This window comes from Cinclus cinclus, chromosome 6, assembly GCF_963662255.1.
Source record: "Cinclus cinclus chromosome 6, bCinCin1.1, whole genome shotgun sequence".
Taxonomy (NCBI): Eukaryota; Metazoa; Chordata; class Aves; order Passeriformes; family Cinclidae; genus Cinclus; species Cinclus cinclus.
This window is the reverse complement of record NC_085051.1, coordinates 11,151,774-11,172,811: the sequence shown is the minus strand read 5'-3', so window position 1 is coordinate 11,172,811 and position 21,038 is coordinate 11,151,774. Positions and strand designations below refer to the sequence as shown.

General features: G+C 37.4%; 1 protein-coding gene across 1 annotated transcript in view; it reads right to left on the bottom strand.

The window, feature by feature from the left end:
- Positions 1–21,038, bottom strand: part of SBF2 (SET binding factor 2) — a 230,196-nt gene that overhangs the window by 79,900 nt on the left and 129,258 nt on the right. Inside the window, exons 7-16 of the mRNA XM_062494271.1 lie at positions 18,098–18,230; positions 16,959–17,067; positions 15,389–15,502; positions 14,541–14,618; positions 11,816–11,929; positions 11,173–11,301; positions 10,347–10,445; positions 7,940–8,144; positions 5,848–5,957; positions 4,214–4,363 (exon numbers count right to left, since the gene is read on the bottom strand). Coding sequence (XP_062350255.1) covers positions 4,214–4,363; positions 5,848–5,957; positions 7,940–8,144; positions 10,347–10,445; positions 11,173–11,301; positions 11,816–11,929; positions 14,541–14,618; positions 15,389–15,502; positions 16,959–17,067; positions 18,098–18,230 — 1,241 coding nt within the window. The remainder of the gene's footprint in view (positions 1–4,213; positions 4,364–5,847; positions 5,958–7,939; positions 8,145–10,346; positions 10,446–11,172; positions 11,302–11,815; positions 11,930–14,540; positions 14,619–15,388; positions 15,503–16,958; positions 17,068–18,097; positions 18,231–21,038) is intronic.

Genomic DNA, 21,038 nt, shown 5'->3' with positions numbered 1-21,038 from the left:
AAGTACAATATGTTGTTGAAAACATAATTACATACAAGTGTTTCCCTGCTAAAAAAAAAAAAGGCATTTTTAGTTGCAAAAAAAAGTTCAGTATTTTTTTATGAGATGTCAGCAAATGTTATTATAGAAAATTAAAACAGAAAGAAAAATGTTTGAAATAGCAATTTATGTGGAACTGCAAATTTTTCTGCGGTAACCACAGCAAAGGAAAGCAAGTATAACAGCAATAATCTTTAGAGCTATAATTTCACATTTTTATCTGCAGTGGTATCTGTTTGAATGAACTGAATTGCCAATCAATATATTAAACTTTCACAACACTGCAAGTGTTTTTTAACAGTAATTTAGTCATATAACATATGGAACAGAACGTAATGCTCCTGCTCCTCTATCAAGGGTATTAAACCCCATGTTAAGACAGGCTGATTTAAATATTTGCCATATTACATGATTTTCAGGGGAAAAAGCCTTACTCAGGGCATGACAAAGTTTTCAGCAAGTGGTCAGTGACAACTCCTAGCAGAGATAAAAGCAAGGATTTAATTGCCCTCATTAGAAGGTACCTGCTTTAATCAATGACCATCACAATCTCCATGTAATTTTGAACTTCCTACTGCTAAAATCGATCAGAAATAGTTCTCTCATTTCTATTTCAGCAGCAGTAATTATCAATACTTCTCAGACACAGAAGTTTTTAACACTTGAGCCCTGACTTGCTGCATCATACCTTATTTTAACTGTATTTGTAAGGCCTCCTACACTCTACCACAGGTGTTAAAGAAGGCAGATTAATATGAAACTCTAATGTACTATTCCACAAATCATAAGTCTATTAAAATTTGCAGGTTCTACCTGTTAACAATGGAAAGAGTAACAGTTTACAACAATGTCCTCTTGGACTGAGAGAACTCAAGCTGACAACTACCAGAGATGTGGCTAGTCCAAGTTCTGCCATCTCTAGAGAAACTGGGAAAATACCACCCTCATTTCCTCCCAGCTGCAAAATGGCTATATCAGATCCTTGGGAAAATACAGCCTATGGAATTGTTCACTAAAATCAAATAGCTATTATTCACTCGAAGCAATAGTAGGAGTATTTTATTCCACTTCCTTAATCTCTTCTCAAGTCTTGAGGTAGCAGACAGATATGAGACCAGCAACAATGTACAACATGGTGGAATTATCACAAGCATTTTGTTAACATACAGCTCTTCATGCACAAAATGAGTTTACAGAAGCCCTGAAAATGCATCTGGTCTGTATTTTTGTGGACTCCAATAAAAAAAGAGAACAGATTCTATTAAATGAGAAAACCTGACACTAGACAGAGAAATCTTGACTAGCAAAGGAGGGCTCTGCATTAGATTTGCAGAATGCAATCCTCCTGATTTCCTAACACCTGGCACTTCACAGTAAGACAAAGAATTCAGTCCAAAAGACTTACCAGAAATGGCCAACCTGCATCTCTTGAAATTCTTCATTTTTTTGTGTCTTTTAACAGACACTGCTTAAATTACCTGGTCTAACGACCTGCAGCTAACAGCATTCATTGTCCATGGCAAAATGTTGACTTGCCGAGTTTGCAACAATTCACCTTTTTATTAGCAAAGGTTTGGTGGCTGGACAGCATCAGATTTCCCACCTGGATGAGCAGGTGAGACTGGTGTGTCCCAGGGGAAGCCACGGCACTGGAGCTTGCTGCACACACATCCCCTCTCAACCCATTGTCCTGCAGGGAGCCAGGGCTCTGCCCACCTTGCCCCTCTGCCAGGGCATTCCCTTCCCTTCCTCTCAGCTCTTGGATCACCCTCCCTGTGCCTCCAGCCACAGCAGGATTTCAGTTTGCATCCCAGAAGCCAATGGGAATGTGCAATAACCTTAGCAGAAAAATCTGATGCTGAGACTGAGGCAGTTTCTACAACTCCAGTAGTTCAGTGAGGTCTGAAAGCCCTACTGCAACCTGACTCTCCCCAAAAAAGTCCATCAATAATTAATGTGGTATTTCCCTATAGCTTCACTACATCTCCAGTTAAGACCACATTTCATAAATTAGATTTTTTTGTCTTTTAACAGACACTGCTTAAATTACTTGGTCTTATGACCTGCAGCTAACAGAACTCATGTGTCTACAGCAAAATGCTGAGTCCCACTGCAGAAAGGGCAAACTTTAGTAAGTTCTTGATAATGAGCTTTTTTCTTTGACCGATACAGGGAAGCTCCAAAATGTCATTGTTTCAAATAACACACTTGAGCAAAATGCACAGACAAATTATAAATCAGGTTTTTATCTTAATAAATAACTTCATATGTCATAAAAGTAGATGTTAAAAATACTTGCTTCTAACTCACTGCCCAGTGTCAGGAGTTCAGATGTTTTTATGTTGACCAAGCTTACTGCAGAGAAATGAAAACTTTCAATTCATATTTTCAAATATATGAAAATACTGTTGGGGAGGGGAAGGAATAAAAACTGTGCCTCCTTATCTGATCTCTTTCCTCTTCATGATTTGAGTAATATTTGTTAATTTTACTGAGGAAAAACAAGCCTGTTTTAATTTCAGTAACTCTTCAGACACATTCATTTCCTTGAACTTAAGCTCCTTCTTGGGCCTTCAAATCACCAGGATGGGGAAAAAGGTTTTTCTTCCAGAGTAAAATCGGCTTTTATTATTCTATTAAAAGATGATGTCAGTATTTCTTTCCTCAGAAAAGCAAATTTCATTTTCTTTTGCCATCATTTTTCTAGGGGGAAATACAGAAATACAGGGGATTTGTAGTTTGTTCCTGTTGTCTAAAAGCATCTGGATGCTTTTTTAACTCAGGAATGATGAAATAAGTAGAAGCCAAATCTGTGACACATCTAGACAACTAGATTCCTGGTTTGAAAGAAAATTTCTAACTCTGGAATACACAGCAGGTGCAATATTCTATTAGTCATAATTTTGGACAGAGAAATAGTTTCACTGATAAATTCAATTTTTCTTCCAGCTCTAAGGCTAAATTTAGGGCTTGGAAAAGGTGAAGACATGTGCCAAAAAGCAGATTCTATGTGCTGTGTAATTTCAGCCAGTCAACTTCAGTTTTCATCTGCTGACTGCAAGTAGTTTTGCTTTTAAGACACTGCTCAAAGATGTACTCCTTTCACAACAGTAGAAAAATATCTTACTGTGAACGAACAAGAAATGCAATATACTGCAAAACTTGCATTTGATGGTGACCTGAGGTAGCATTTGCTCAGCCAATGTTAATTTCTGCACTTCAGTGAAAGTGGCATTTAGCACTCACCTTTTGAAAAATGTGGGCCAATCTTTTTTAAATTGCTGCTGAACAATTTCAGTGGGTTTTAGGTTAGAGAAGAGTGGGATTAAAATACTAAGGCTTCCATCAAGTCCCTAATTTGATGCAATAACTCGGGTCAAAAGAAAAATTATAACCAAATGTGATCACATTACAAGTTAATAAAAATACCACTACATTCTCAGACAAGAGACTGAAAACATATAAGTCTATAAAATATTTCACATGATGAATTGAGAACAAGTGAAGGTAAAACAGACCTTTTATTGAAATGAAAGTCAAAAGAAGTCACCCACATATTTTGCTTTCATAGGTAGCTATCACCATATGTTGAGGCTTATTCAGCACATCATAATTTGTCAGTAGAATTCACTTTGGAGATGAACTGCAAACACATGCAGTGAGTTTCTGACAAAGTGAGATGTCACTGTGACAAGCAGAACTGCCACCATGAGCCACAGAAGCAGAAAGTATGCTTTCTTAAACTATGTTTAAACAAAGAAGACAAACTTCTGGGATTTTTAACTGAGCAGTGGTTGATACACATTTTATGAACTCTGGGTTGAAAATTACCTGGAAAAGCCAAGACCCACTCATTAAAAGAAAAAGCAGTTCAAGCCATAACATTAAATCATTTCAGTACCTACCAAAACTCAACTGCATCTAAATTATGGGAACAGTTTTATTTCTGCTTGTCATATCAGGCAGATGTGTACAGACCTGAGTGCTTTGTCTCTTATTCTTTCAACAAAAAAATATTTTAAATCCACCATCAAGAAGTATCTGCTACACCACTGTACGACACGGTCAAGTAATTTAATTATTTTGCTTCTCCGCAACCCTCTAAGCAATTTTGCTTATCCCAACCCTAAACAAGAGAAAGACAATCAAGGCCAAAGCCCTGCCAACACTGTACCTGCAAAGCACAGTTCATCATTCTCACAATGTAGTCAAACTGCTGGTGGTCCAGGATTGCTCGGTTTTCTTTAACGTGCTGGCCCAGCTCCTGAGTCAGGCAGTGCCGAGCTGCTTTGCCTTTCAGGGCTCTCAGAGCTGCAGGCAGGGTCTGCAGAGGAGAACATCTCACTTTATGGAAATGCAGTTAACTGGCACTACTCATACTGAACAGCATTCATTTTTTATTAAGAAACTGGAAGTGACAATGAAGAACGACTCAGCAAATTATTTGTTAGCTTGAATATCAAACTTTCACACAATGGTGGATTTAGCCTGAGTTACAAGTACTAAATTTTTCCCATTTTTTTTCCAAATGCATTAAACAGCATTTCTCACCTACTCCTGTAAATAGAAATCCCTTATCATGGGCAGGCATTGAATGGATTTGAAATCAGAAATGGATTATTGTGGATGAAGTGCTCTGTTCTGCACGGCCAGGCCAGGGCTGGAGTTTGCCTATCAAGGCCAAGCAGCACGTTTGGTGATAAGCAATGAGTGACAAATGGGTTTACAAGTGGCACAGCTCTCAGAGCAGTGAGGCCACTAGATGGTCATGCAGTTTTTCCTAAACCAGGGCCAACAGAATATTTATATCAAAGTTTTAAAGATGCAGCAAATGCTACAACAGTGATTATCAGCTGTGGCTCTTTAGGCTGGAGGTAACAGCCGAGAAAGAAAAGGCAGTGTATTTGCTAAGGAAAAATCTGCTATAGAGAGGTACAAAAAAGCCACTGAACTTTCCCAAGTGCCTGGAAGTTGAATGAGGTTAACTACTGCGCTCTCTGCTTGGATGAAAACTCTTCTAAAGAGTTGCACACTTCATTAGGACTTTCCCCACGAGCATTTTGACACCGTAACTCGTAAATCGAGCAAATCTCATTTTCTATCTTGATCTGCACAGAGATACACAGGTGATATTTCCCTGAGATATAAAAAACCCCACAACTTTAAAATAATTTTACAGTCATTTTCATATGTAGGATTAGATTTGATTGTAAGTTTGAGTGACTGTTCTACAACCAATACCTGAAAACTCTATGGACGGAGTCTACGTAACCTGGCAACTTCTTAATGAAGAGAAAACAAGAATGCCAAGGGTAACAACTCACTAGCACATTTCAGTGAAGACAGACGTGCCAAATATTTATATTCATCTCTCAATTCTATCAAGTTACTGATTTTTAAAACCAGTAAAAATTTCCAGAGAGCACTGGTTGTAAACACCAAAGCACATAGGTATGCCTTTTGTTTGCATTCCTTCTAATTAATGCTGCTAGACCAACATACACCCACCTCTTTAAAAAAATTATGTGGACAACGCTACTTATAACAGTAATAAATTTTGCAAAAAGGGTTTTCAACTCACTCATGTAGGATTAGAAACAGGTTTTCAAATCCATTAGCCTCATATTGCACACAACATTGCATTTAGATGATTATTTTTATTGCTTACTTTATTCATTTAAAATGGCCAAAATAATCCTTAGCATTTGGAACAAGACTTGAAAATGTACTTTGTGATTAGGCCAGTCTCCATTTGCTCATTAACAGAACAGAGAGTAATTTGGGAGAATTAAAATTTCATTTTATTACCTTTTCAGTCTCCAAAAATTTGTTTTCAAAAATAAACGAGATGCAGTTTCGAACAACTTCCAGCCTTTGAGCACTGTTGAAAACTGTGCTTCCTTTTTCCATTATGGAAACTAACAAAGAAAAAGAAGAATATACATCTGTGAAATGTCTGCAAGAACCACAAAGAATACCACAAATTTATTTTAAAAGATAATTACTGCATCCTCCCCTTTACTCTGTTAACCAAATACCATTCATAGGCAGGTGGGAACACAGGATCCCAAATCTCTGGTTTTCCTGTACCATCTGAAGAGGAAAGTGCTCTGAATTTTAACTGGAGTAGTTGATTTTCCTATTTGTTCTCTCTGTGCCTCACAATCCTCATTTTACCACGTCTTGCTGACAATTCTATTTCTGTGCTGCAATTAAACCCATTACTTCTTATTGCAGATTATTCCCCTTCTTTTTCTCACTGTCTCTTGAAGACTGCTATTATGTGTCCCCTCAGTCTCCTATTTTTCAGTCTAAACAACTCCCCATCTTTCCTTGTAGGTCACATTCTCTGGACCACTGGTCATTCCTGTTGCATTCTTATGGACTCCATCCAACAGAACCAAAAATGGAGACAGTCTCCCAGTGTCCAAAAATGGACACAAACACTCCAGCTGAGGTCTTAGTGAGCACAATGAAGAGATTTCTCCATGGGCATCACTGACTGCATTCCTGTTTATACATCCTACTAAGATGTTTGGCTTTTTTGCAGTAGCTGGATATAGTTGGGTCGTGTTCACCCTACAGTCATTGAAGTTTCCAAATTAATTTCTGAAGAACTGATGCCTAGTCAGCCGATCCCGCCTAGGCAAGTGCCATACCATATTTGAAGAAAAGCAGTGGAGAAGAACAGAATTCAATGGAGTCTTGTGGTTAGATATCTCATTTTTAAAGGTTGATTTGAATTCTGATCCCATCCTTCGAAGTTTTGCAACCTCTACCAACTTCACATGCAAGTTTACTAACCACAGTGCTTTATGCCACCATTCACATCAGTGAGTATGACTGTGAGTAATGGAACTTTTTGGCATTATAATTAAAATGACAGGCCTACAATGTCCACATCTGTTCTTTATGCTTAAATACAGGTATATTTATTTTGAGACAGATGCTATCTTTTCTCTTTGCCTTTTTCCAGTAATTTATATGTCTTCCACTGGCATCAAATGAGGAACTCCAATGGTTCAAAGCTTGGTTCAGCCAGTGCTTCAAGTGACCTATGGTGATATTTAACAGGCCTAGCTGAGCAGACAATATTGAGTTAATTGTTCAACTCAAAATCTAATTCAGAATAAATCCACCTTTTTTTGTTAGCAGTTACATCCCCCACTCTCTGGATGTTTGACTTCTTAGTAAAGGCATATAAAAAAGGGATTTCAAAATTGCACAGGCAAACACTGAAGTCTACACCCCAGAGTTTGCTTTGTATTGGAACCCTAAAGCCTGGGAGTTGTGAACTTTCTGTGCTCTCTGACACTCACCCCCAGGAGAACACTGCTTCTCACCTGAGACCTTTGAGAAGGCTTCCAAAACTGAGTGATAGAGTTGGAGTCACTGCTGTGTAGTTTGAATAGAAGTGTGTGATACCACATGGGGAAGGGTTTGGAATTTGGGGTTTTAGAATATAGTAATAGCTATGGGACAGGTGGAAGGTTTCGGGGCGGTGGCTTTTTCTTCCTTCTTGCTCCTTCTTCTTGGTTTTAGGAAGCAGTTTTTGGTTGGATAGAAAATCCCACACTGTGGGTCACAGGTGTTTGGCCATTGGGTCAAAAGTATAAATAATACAGATATTAGTTTTTAATTGGAGTGTTTGGCTTTAAAAGACCTTGTAAACAACGAGATCCAGCTCCATTTTTACTCTCTTTTAGCTTGTTAGCTAGAGCTGCTGTAGCACCCACTGTGCTATGAGTAAGGATTAATAAACAACCGAGTCTGAACACAAAAATCCTGTCTCTCGTGCTTCAGCTCTGATCACAACCACCACAATATTAACGTGAAATTGGGAGCAACACATGCTAATTATCCATGAGAACCAGGTAGGACAGGGAAGAAGTGAACATACCCACAGGGGGACCTGCTGGAACCACGCACTTCTTGTCCCCACGGGTGGCAGGGGGAGCACCCTGACTCCTGGCCAGCCCTTCCTGGAGCAGCTCCTGCACCCGGCCCTCGTTGATCCGGGGGAAGGGCAGGATGTGAACCCGCAGGTGAGAGCCCTCCGTGGGTCGTGGCACCTTCTGGAATGCTATGTGGGGATTGGGATTCTCCTGCAGGTCAAAAGCAAAAGGCCAAGCACAAAATTAATCACGCAGTGTTATCGTCTGCCTCATCTAATTGTGCTGTTGTTTGGAGAATCTCCCATACCTGAAAGATTAAGAAGTCAAATATCTAATGCAGATGACTAATAAAATGTTTCATATTCAAATCGCCCTTGACTCATGAACTTTAATATTTCCAACTTTCTTAAAGGCTTTTATAAAAAAATATTTTTGTCAACGTGCAAAATTCAAAACAAGAGCAAAGGAAAGCCCCTGCTTAACTTAGGCTGATTTTATGCAAATTAATGAATATTAAGGACTTGAATACAAACCAGTGTGACAGTCAAGCTCTTTATTAGAGACTATCTTTCACCATGCATAGAATCACACCTCACATTTCCAGGGGGACAGTTATCAAACAAAATGGGGTGTTTCCATCTCTTCATTCATGTCTTCTGAGGTTACCATTAATCACATCTGAATTTACTGCTGTCCAATTTGACCCTATACTGTTACTCATTGCTATACACCACTGGCAAAGAGTGCTATCCATCAATGAGGTTTCTCTTGTAAATGCACAATAAGTAAGAACATTTGTAAACAAGAGCTTAATACTGTTGTTTACAGGAGCAAAGGGCAACAAGGAGATCAAATGCATCAACTTCAGAAAGAGCAGTCAAAACAGAACAGCTACTTAGCCACATACATTCCCTGCAGAGGAAAATTTAATGGAACAAGCAAAAAATCCAAGGGTATGAGAGCAGCAGATGCCAGGGGAAGCAAGGGAGAGAAAGGTAACAGAGTCTCACAAGGAGGTAACAGAGGACAGAAAACACCAGAAAAGGAGAGTAACTGTTCCAATATCCATTTCAGTGAGAGGACAGATTCAGAGGAAATACACAGGAAAAGTCACTTTTATCTTGGACATCACAAATGGTATGTCAGATGTACATGGTATCAGACTAACAAAGATCTAATGACTTAGATTTTGCACCTGTACCAGCAAGACTCATGCACACATTATCTCTCCCTAACAGTAGAGAGACTGTCTCTCCCTTGTATCTACATTATCACAGCTACAATATTGTGATTATTAGAACTGTGAAAAAAAATGTCAAAATAGATTGTGCAGTCTGTTTAAAATCAGGCAGCTCTAGGCACAGCTTAAGCAGTGTTACCCACCATCTATATTTAGTCAAAGACAGGTGTATGCACAAGTACTAAAAATCTGATTTCTCAAGGCACAAAGTCATTGACTTAGTGGTAGTAAGGGAGCAGGTCAGTCACAATAGTACAAATAAATCTCATCATCAGAAAAGACAAAAGAAACCCCCAAACACCCCAGAACTCAGCAGCATTTGGTAGTTTTTGTGGGCTTTTTTTAAGAATTGTAAATGTAAACCACAGTTTTGGGGAAGTGGGATGTAGAAAAGAAAGGGTGACAAAGGTGTCAGCTGATGGTGTAATAGATACTGGTCTGGGGAGTCTGAATAACCACAGAAGTGGGAGGGGGAAGGAGACCAGTCCATGCCAAAAAAAGCCCACAAACCTCAAAGCAAACAAAAAAATCTAAAACACAAAAAAAAAATAAAAAATCCCAGAACCAGCTAATGGAATAGTAAGAGAATTTATAAAAGCAGTACATAAAATGAACATGATATGAAGGCAAAAATTCAGCTGGAAATGGAGTTGTAAGAAACCTAAAGAGTACAAGAAACAGGTGTAAAAAAATGAAATAATGCTTACTGGGCAGGCAAACCAGGGTGACTGGGTCACACAGTAGGAAATAAATGCTGAAAGTACACATTATGCCAAATTGTATTCTATATATGTATATTATATATATTATATAAAATACATTATAAATATATAATTTTAATATAATCTGTTGAAAGGCAAGAAAAGAGATTTATTTGGCAGGCTAGGTTGCAGCAGAGAAAATAGAAGTTTACAGACCTTATGTGAATACACACTAAAAAACAGATAAGTAGTTGTAGCTACTTCTTAGCATTACTAAATCAGTAACATCATATTGAATTTCCTTTGCATGTACAAATTTAATGTTCTTTAAAGTTTCAAAATCTTTTGCCATTATGTAGATGATGATTACCACAAGCAGTCACTTTTTCATGTTCTGGACACTGGATCAATCTGAGAAATCAGAATTTTCAATGTTACCACCTCAAGATGCAGCAGGTACAGTCAACTTACATTTTTGAAGAGCTGTTCTGCAAGTTCTCTAACATGCTTTATCATTTTTGGTGGATTGCCCTCTTCAGCTTTAATTCTTTCGACTTCAAAGGCCACCAACTTTTTTTAAAAGAAGAAAGAATAAAAATGTTGATAATTCAACTAAAAAATTATTATTTCCTATTCAAGTTATGAAATTTTAATCTGAAATTGAAACCAAGGAAAGAAAGCTGAACACTGAAAAATGTGTGATGTCACATTGCTCTAAACCATGAGACATTTTCAGTTTCATATGCAGCATTTGTTACCAGACAGAAAGTCCTATGTAAATGAACAAGTCCTTTCACATTTCTATACCTCAATCCAAACTTCTCATAGATACTACAACACAGAATTAATATCACACTTTATTTTTACTCTACATTCAACTCAAAGCCAACACAGTAAAAACTATGGTATTCCTTTTTAAATTCTTTTTTTATCTCAGTTTACATTGTTGGGTATTTAATGTAATATTTTTTGATGAGGTTGTTAACATTTCAGAGAATATAACTTAATTGTTGAAAAGAATTCTGTACTAGAACGTGCAATGTATTATGAAGCTACAGATCTGACAACAGGAACAGCATTACCAAAGTTTATACAACTATTTAACTTCATAAATATGAGGGGGCATAATCTTATGGAAGTAAACTAGAAATATCTCCTTAGCAGAAAATAGGAGTTGAGATTAGCATATACTTGATACAATAAACAGTGGGGATTCAGAAGCATTCCAGTAGTTTTTCCCATGCTGAAACATCACAGTAAATTGTAATTTACTTGGGAATACAGAAACAGTTTTCACCTCATCAAAAAGATCACAGGTTCTGAAGGGAGGACCCCTCTCTGACACAAAGCCAGCAAATGCCATTCCATTGAGGACTTTGGTTAGAAAGTCATTCTCAATTAAGCCTCGCTGTCCCAAGAAGGCTGCCTGCAACAAAGACAAAAAAAAAAATGTACCTTTTAAAATCAGCATCAAAATTACAATTAAAAGCAACTGTTATGTACTAGTTAAGCATTTTCACCAGCCTATCAGTTTACACTAGTAAGTGGGACTTTCTAGTTAATTTTTTTACTATACATAGTATCTTTTTATACCTAAATTCAGAATTGGAAATTTGATGCACACATTTTTTAAATCTCACAGGTAATCAAAGAGAAAACTAGTACCTTCAAGCAAGTTATTAAATACAGAGGTTTTCAAAATTCCACAGTAATTCCTCAAATGTTTATTTGTATTTAAATTCAGTGTTAACTTTGTCCTGTCCCTGCAATTAGTCCCACTAAAACACACTGATAATGCACTATGCCAAAACGATGTGCTTATCACATGTCGCTAATTTTATTTACATTTTTAAATGTTACCACTTGTTCAAAAGGCAGGCTCGTGGGAATAACGTGGCACAAAAGAATACCATAAATACACAGAACTGCTCCTCCTTTACCTTATGGAAGTGGATGACAGGCTCAGCATGAATTCTGATCAGCTGGAGACACGAGCGGTACCCTTGGAAGAGCTGTGCAAACAACCTAAGGAAGATTGCTCGCACCTCTTTGTCCTGGAAGCAGGAATTGAACATGCTGTCAAAACATCCTTGGATCCTAAATTTCTCCACACTTTGTATGAATCTGTATGAGAAATGCCTGCAGCTTCACGAGCGCAGCAGTGCAAGACATGAAGCATATCTGCACAGGTATGAGGTTTTCTCACAGAATGGTTGGGGCAGGAAGGGACCTTAAAGACTGTTGGAACCCTAAAGCCTGGGAGTTGTGAACTTTCTGTGCTCTCTGACACTCACCCCCAGGAGAACACTGCTTCTCACCTGAGACCTTTGAGAAGGCTTCCAAAATTGAGTGATAGAGTTGGAGTCACTGGTGTGTAGTTTGAATAGAAGTGTGTGATATCACATGGGGAAGGGTTTGGAATTTGGGGTTTTAGAATATAGTAATAGCTATGGGACAGGTGGAAGGTTTCGGGGCGGTGGCTTTTTCTTCCTTCTTGCTTCTTCTTCTTGGTTTTAGGAAGCAGTTTTTGGTTGGATAGAAAAATCCCACACTGTGGGTCACAAGTGTTTGGCCATTGGGTCAAAAGTATAAATAATATAGATGTTAGTTTTTAATTGGAGTGTTTGGCTTTAAAAGACCTTGTAATGAATGAGATCCAGCTCCATTTTTTTACTTTTGGCTTGTTAGCTAGACGTGCTGTAGCACCCACTGTGCTATGGATAAGAATTAATAAACAACTGAGTCTGAACACAAAAATCCTGTCTCTCGTGCTTCAATCCCAACTCTGACTGAAGGCAGAGGAAAAAAGAACACAAGACACTAATAAAAAAAGACATTAATAAAAGACCACCGGGTTCCCCTGCCTCGTGCTCAGATGGCCACAGCAGATTCTGTACACAGTCACCTCTCAGCCCTGCTGATCTCTCCTCTGCCTGCAGCACAGGTTCTGGGCAAAGCCAGGGTGGCTGAGGGGTGGGCAATGTTGTGAACCATACAAATGAGCTGCCATGAGAGAAACTTGATGCAAATAAAAGGAAAAGGCTATTTTAGCCTGGATTTATTTCCCAAAATAAGTGTGGCTTTGAAGCCACACAGTATTACAGAATCATAGAGTAACTAGATTGGAAGAGACCTTGAAGATCATTGAATCCAACCCATACCCTAACACCTCAACTAAACCACGGCACCAAGTGCCACATCCAGTCCTTTTTTAAACACATCCAGGGATGAGGACTCCACCACCTACCCAGGCAAAGCATTCCAATACTTTATTAGTCTTTCTGCAAAATATTTTTTCCTAATATCCACCTGTATCTCCCCTGGTGCAGCTTGAGACTGTGTCCTCTGGTTCTGTTGGTTGCTGCCTGCTGAAGACACAAGCAGTGTCTTCAGGGTGAGCAGGGGCAGCAGGGAATAACAGGAGCCTATGGTGGCCCTGCTACTGCTGCTGGAGAATCCAGGCTTGGAGCATCCCACTACAGCTCCAGCTGCAGCTCTGCCACATAAGCAGACTGCTCCAGGTTTGCCCAGCTACTTGTCTAGGACTCTTCCAACTCATATATTCACTTGCCAACCTTCTGCCACCAAAACAAGCCAGAGATACTTTAAAAAGTTGAAAATAGTAGATCTTTAAAGTCCTGGTTTATTTGAGTAAAAGAGAGTTTATATACACACCACCAGATAAATGGAAATTATGTGGACAGCTGGGGCAGATTTGGGGCAGTGACATCTCCACCTGGCCCAGAGGCCCCTAAAGACTGACATCAAATCCTGGGCCACACTCTTATTTAATCTCAGAAGCCATGTCAAAAAACCTGAGGTCCCAAAAATTGCTTTATGATCTCAGGTTTTATGGTGTTACATTACAAACTCTAATTTTAAATGTTACACGCAGCAGAGAATATTTATTATCTGGTAACCAGCTGATCAGTTAATTAACAAGCAAATATAACCTAAGTAAATTACAGCCTGTAACTTATTTTTAAAGAGAAAATGAGTATATAAGATTATATAAAGCTGGAATATATTATAGGTGTATTTTAGTAGATGACTGTTTGCTCTTTACTGGAACGTGATCACTGCTGCTCTATTTTTAACTTAATATTTTGCATGGCTCACTTCACTGACATTTATGCTCATTTTCTGCTGCTCTACAGGATTTGAGCAGGTACATTGGTATCCTGACTTTTCTGACTACTTGAAAACATGGTAATTTCTTTCAGATTTAGCAAAATTCTTATTTTGATACAAAATTATATAAATTTGAGACTTCCCTATTCAAAGTGAGAACTTAGCTGAATTCATCCATTAGTTTAGATGAAGTCTGGATGACATTCTCTGTCTTCAGCAATGGAAAATCCCATTCTTAAAGCAAGAAGTAAGTATAACAAATATACTGTACCACCTAAGAGTTTCACATTTTCAAATATATCTACACAAAAAGCCCCTGTGTGTGTTCTTAAATTGAACTGGCTGTTGGATTTTATAAAACTTCAAACCCATTGAATGCTATTAGAGAGCAAAAGGCATTTCTTTGCCCCACCAATAATACTATAAAGTATATGGAAAAGTAAACACAAATTCTTATAAAAGGACGTTAGTCTAGAATTTCAACAGTTTTCCACTTATGAAAGTCAGACACAAAAAATAACACAGACATCTTACCAGCATTTTTGAGTGTGATAAAGCTGTTCGTGGGGGAGGGAATGCATAATCTGCTGTTTCCAAATCAGGATGCAAAACCTAGAGAATTTTGAAAACAATCTTTTTTCCTTCATTTTGCTGAGGAAAAAACTTTTTTTTTTCTTTCTCAAATTAATATTCATTGATACTGAGTACCTCAAATAATAAATTTAGTTAAACTGTGAAGGCTGTAGGGAAATAAAGATGGAATTAACTTCTCAGCTTCAAGTCTCTCTATGTGAGTTAGTTATCAAAAACTCCTATCAGAGTCCGTGAAGCTGATCAACACCATTAGGGATTTTAGAGTCAATTCATCTGAAACAGATTAAAAATACTTCTGTTTAAGATAAGATTTGCTCAGAAGCCTCCAAATAAGGTGATTTCTAACTTATTACGACAGCATAAAGACAAACTAAGTACTTTTTATGGTGGCCCCCTAATGTAGAATCCATCATTCCTAAACTCTGAAACAAGGGCATCACACAAATAAACTTTAAAGAGTTATTAATTCATTAGATTTCAAGAAAATTCGAGCTGAAATGAATTCGTAAACACAGAAAGGCAGCAGAACTGAGTAGTAATAATGCTGCTCAAGTACTCATTAAAAATCATTATGAAGGAAAAGTCTCAACCTCTTCAACACTGAAAAGACATTTTACATTTCCATTACTGATGATATTACTAAGAATAAACTCCTCTAAAACCAGGAATATTGCATTAATCATTCTATTAAATCTCATTTCCAGCGTGCTTGAAATCTTAACATTGAAATTTTTCATTCTTTACAAATATGTGAGAGGGTGAAAAGTGGGGATTTTACTCAAACATACCAGAGAAAGTGCCATTTGAGTCTGGTGTAGCAGTGGCTCTGGCAGCTGGGACAGATGAATACATTCAGGAATTTTAATTGTTCCTCCATCCAGGTCTGCTATGATTACATCTAACTGTAAGGAACAAGTAGTAGTAGTAGAAGTGCATACAGTGAGCATAGCTTAAAAAAAAAAACACAACAGCTCAAATTTCTGCACAAAAGTTTAAAAGAAAAATTAAAACAGTAGCAACTTTAATGTACAGTATGCTTTTGATACAGGAAATACTCCAAATACTTCCTATTACTGAATCTAGCCCTAAAAAATGAAATTAAACCAAAGAAAATTAAATTAGGCCAAACTTTTAAAAGCAACTTTTGTTTCTAGATGTTCCAGGTCTGTGTTCAGAGACATCAGATATCTAATAGGCTCTTTGCAAAGGAACACAGTGAGGGCAACTAGAAGTAAAATTTCATGTTTCTAAGAACTTCCTATAGCCCTGGTTCAGCTTCTCCAAGCACATACTTAAAAAGGGTAAAATAAAACAATTGAGAATACACTTGAAAATCATTAGTGAATTGCTCAAACTCAGCACAAATAGATGACAAAGCCAGAAATGGATCCATTTCTTCCCCTCCTGTACTAGAATCAAACATTTTCCCTCTACTTGACAGCCTCAATGTATTTACATTAAAAATTATGTTTTTTCTCTTTTTTTCTCCTCTTGATTGTCTTGCCTTGCTTTCTTCCAGTAATATTTGGAACATATGTGGGTTATTTATACAACCACCTCCAGAGCACTCAGAAATGCTCAGCAGCTGAACACTGTCTTGGGTTGCACTGCAGGATGTGACCAGGGGTGTGTATTCTATCACCATCTTCTCAACCAGATGGGGCAGTGGTCCTAATCCTTGTGGGAGATACTCCCTGCTAATGGGCCATCTGTTAAAAACCAGGGGGGCAGTGATCTTTATCTATTCCACAACTCATCCTTCCTCCAGAAGGTATCTGCTGTTAATGGGCCATTGAGTCCCACTGCACGACTGATAAAATTACATCATCCCATTGGGAGATGCTCCAGCCAGGGGAAGGAGCCAAAAGTCTTCTTCCTAGATAAAATCTGAGATTTAGACTATCAGGGCAGCCTTTTTCCACTGGATTCCAGAGGAAAAACAGACCCTTCTACATCATCACTGGACTTTGGGAGGACAACTGCACCCTTCTCCAGGAGCACTGCTTGAACTGAACCACATCTGTCACTGCAGGAGGATGCAGCCACCATTCAATGGGACTGCTACCAACACCCTGACTGACTGATGGGGTGTCAGATTGGATTCTGACTCTGTCAGTGTTGTGGGTTTGGGTTTTTGTTTTGTAATACTGTATTTTTATTTTGATTTTCTCAGTAAATAACTGTTATTCCTATATTTTTGTCTGAGAGAACCTTAATTTCAAAATTATAATAATTTGCAGGGAGGGGGTTTACATTTTCCACTTCAAGAGAGGCTCCTGCCTTTCTTAGCAGACAAACCAAGACAAACACCCAAGCAGGCACAAATAATGGTGACTGTTAGCAGGCACAAATACTCACGAGCTCATGAATGTCATTGCGAAAGACAGAATGAACCCCAATGATGAAAGGTGTTGGGGAGCTGAGCACCTCCAGCAGCTGGGCAGGAAGAATTGGAATATAGGGATAACTGTGAAAAGAAGAAATGAAATAGAATAAAAGCTTCTGACTATCCTTTCACATAAGGCAACTTTTTTTCTTAAAAAGAAACTAAAAATCTTCCTGTTAATAATCAGGGATGCCAAAGTTATAGATAATACATTCATTTTAAAAATGGTATTAGTTTTGGCCATATACTGACAATTCAGCCTTTTGTAAAATACCTTTAATAAGAAGTCTCTAAAGGAAATATTTTGTTTTCATATTTTATTTCAACATTATGCATAGAACACTATTTCAAGTATTGTTTACTTGGTTTGACAATTTTAAAAACTCTGTGTGTTCATCAAAACAACATCAAGAGCTGGATCTAAACTGATTAATGCATTTCTACACCTAATCTTAATAGTTATTAAACGTTTCCATTCATTATATGTTAAACATTAAGAAACATATTCCTAAACTCAATTTCCAGTTTTTCCTTCTTATTCTATGTTATAATGAAACTAATCTCCAAAATATTTTAAATAAAACAAGCTATTGAAATACAAGCAGAGTTTTAAAGAGGTGATTCAGAATAAGATGTCTTCTTACAAAAAAAAATTGATTGACATTAAGTTTTCCATTTCAAAATTCTTGTTCCACCTGCGACTTTTTAGAGAGGATCCATTTGTTGACTTAAATTAATTCTTTGGTGGACACTTGTCAGTGACTTAAAACTGATAAGCACTAATGAAGCTGCTATCTTTGAGCCACAGAATCTTCTGGGTTGTGAGTAGGGCTTCTACCCTACATTTGCAGGTGGAATATTTCTCCCTTAATTGTTTCCACTGCCATGATGCAAGGAGATTTTTATTAATGATGTGTACACACTACGATTTGCATATATCATCATTAATAGCTTTGCTTATTTGAACAAATACAGCTAAGCTTTTGTTTGGGACAAACAAAAAGTATGTGTAATTTGTTTTTGTGATAAATTATACTTGGATTTGTAACAAAAGTTACAAAATTAGTTATAAAATTATTTAAGGAGTTCAAAGAATCCACACTTAACTCACCTGTATTTGAGGGGAAACATCAAAGACTCGAGAGCCCTACAGGCATCACTGAGCCTTTGAAAACTTGCTGAGTGGAAGAGAACCTTATTTTCTGTAAGCACGGCACAGAATAAGCTCAGTACATTTTGGATTCCTTAAAAAATAAAATAATAAGAAAGAATTATAATAACATCCCAAAAAATTCAAAATTACATTGAAATGTACCATTTTCTGGGAGGATTTTCAAAAGCATATGATAAACACAGAAATTGCCAAGCTTTTCTACCTTTTATTTGACTAGTGCAGCTTCCTTCTGCTTTTCAGGTTGCTAAAATACTATCTGAATAGATTTCTACATTTCAGATATACTGTACTACATCTCCCTCTCAATACCACTTGCAAGGATTTCCACTTCTCAGCACAAATCCCAGCAATGCTTAATAATGACTTCAAACAGTATTATGTGCATCTTCTGCATAGCCTTCTGTGCATCCAGTACTCAATTCTGGTCACTTCCAGGCTTAACTTCTAAACCTCTTTTGTATCTCCAAGCAGGGGGAAAGAAAATAAAATCATACTGCCAAGTTCCAAAGAAAATGAAAAGATTCCTAGTGAATATATTCAGACCTTATGCATGGAAAGCATTCTAGGAGTCAGGAGGTTAAAAGAAGGCAGTAAGTGTGTATCCATCATTAGCAAGATACTTAAAGGAAGATCTGACTGTTTAAAAAAGCCCCACTGGATTTAGGGTAAGACTCATGAATCAGATGACAGGATGGTTTTGGGGTTTTTTTAAGACATTATAACTTAACTAAAGAGACAAAGCCACGTGCTTTCAGGGAAAACCAAAAATATATTTCCTTTTATAAAAAAAAGTCCCATCCTGAGAAGCAGACATGCCTGACACATGTGAGATATGCTGAAATTTATGAAATTTCCTGAAATATGCTGGAATGTATGATGTTTCCCTGAGGACATGGCTGGTGTTATCAGTAAGACAGCCTGTATTACCTTCCCAAAGCTGCTGCTTATCCTGCAATAAAGTCCCCAGAAAGAAGTGTGACTACAGAGAACGACTGTATTAATATGTAATTAACACTATGGGTTTTTTTAAGTAATTTGTATTACATGCTTTGACAAATCCTTTTTCTTCCACAATGTATGCAGATTTTCCTAGCTGGAGTCAAACTCAGCTCATAAACACAGTGGGACAAGGATTTGGAGAAGGTTGCTTAGAAAAAGAAGACTTAATTCCTAGGGAGAAAAAGTCTAACAACAACATAACAGCTTGTGCTTCCAAGCTCCATTCTCCAAGAGTCCTACAGAACTCACACAACCAGGAGCTTGAGAGGACTGAGGATAGGGGGCTTTGTTACAAGGCTGAGTTAATCACTATTGCAAATGTTTGCTATAATTATCAGTGGCATAGTTAATACTGTGCTAGTAGAAAACAAACTGCTTTGTAACACACAAGGTAATGATGATGCTAAAAGGTCCAATTTGCTTCCTCATGTGAGTGAAACAGCAGCCAGCAGTGAATGGTTAGAAGGTAACTGGAAGTAATGTCCTTTCTTGTGTTTATGCACAAGGTGTATGAATATACTGGAACACAAGGTTAGAAACTGCTGCCTGCTTGAAAAAAAGCTCGGGAAAAATTTAATAACTCAGACTGTCCCTTTTATGCAAAACCACCCTTCTGCCTTTCCCAGAAAACTGCAAAGAATATTTTGGAGTATACTTTTTGTTTTAAACTAAGTTTTTGTTTTCAACTGGGTTTCTGACTCCATTTCATTCCACACCAAAGATCTTAAGACAGCTAGGAATACATATTTTTAAATATCTAATGATTTTTTTTCTATAATTAGATAGAAAGATTCTCAAGCAGTGCTCTAAAAACCCATAACATTTTGGCAGGTATTACTGAAGAAATAACACCACAAAACCTCACAAGTATTCAAAACATTTGGTACAATGAAATGCTCTCAAAAAGCCCTTCCTGTCATCAAAATACCTGTAATTGAAAATTCCTGAAAGAGATGGTTTTCCATTCTGCACATCTTAAAACCCAAATTTGAGTTATGAAAGGTTAGAGTTCTAAAATATTTTCTGGATGCTACTGACTTCAAACTTTGTTTTGGAAATAATTAGAAAATTCATTTACTGATGTAGAAGATTCAATTGAAACCAACCTGTGACAAAAATCACCCTTTTTAGCTATATGATATTATTTTGCTGTGTATTATGATGATTCAAGCATTTAGAAGGAATATTTTAATTCCAACATCTTTGAAAGTCATAAAACTTATCCAGTATCAGTATTTTTAATTTCAGATCTCTTTGGAATACAGGCTTCCTCATCAGATACCAAAAAAAAAAAAAATACAGATTTCTCCAGAGTACATAATAACTGAACACTTTTGCAAAAATTTTACTAAACATAAATGAAGGGGAAAAGAGAATTTTGCTTTTGTATAAAGAGGACACCTGCAAGTACTTCAGAGTATTCCAACAGTGCTTGTAGATCAGTCTCTCTTAGGGACTATTAAAATGATACACTTCTGTGTAAATAATAAAGGTAATCTTCATGTTCCTGCATAGTGTTAAGATGTATGTCTGATTATCATCTCTTTTTACCACTGTAAGAAATGGATTTTGTCAGCATCTCCAATTTGCAGAAAGTTCTGGATGTCCAGTCAATGGAACACAAAGTTTATTTCAATTACTTAGCAGTGATGGTATGGTTTGTGAGGTTTGCATAGTTTCACTAGGGAAATTAAGTCTGGTTTTGCTGCATTTTAGTGGCCACAGATCAAGCTACAGTTTGCACTCCACAAAGGCATTTGTCAGTGCATCTTAATCAGCACCAATATAAGCTGAGATTTAAATGACTACTTTCAGCAACTATTTTCCACAGATAAAGTTGATATTCCCCAGCAGAATACAAACTGCAAACATGTTTTCA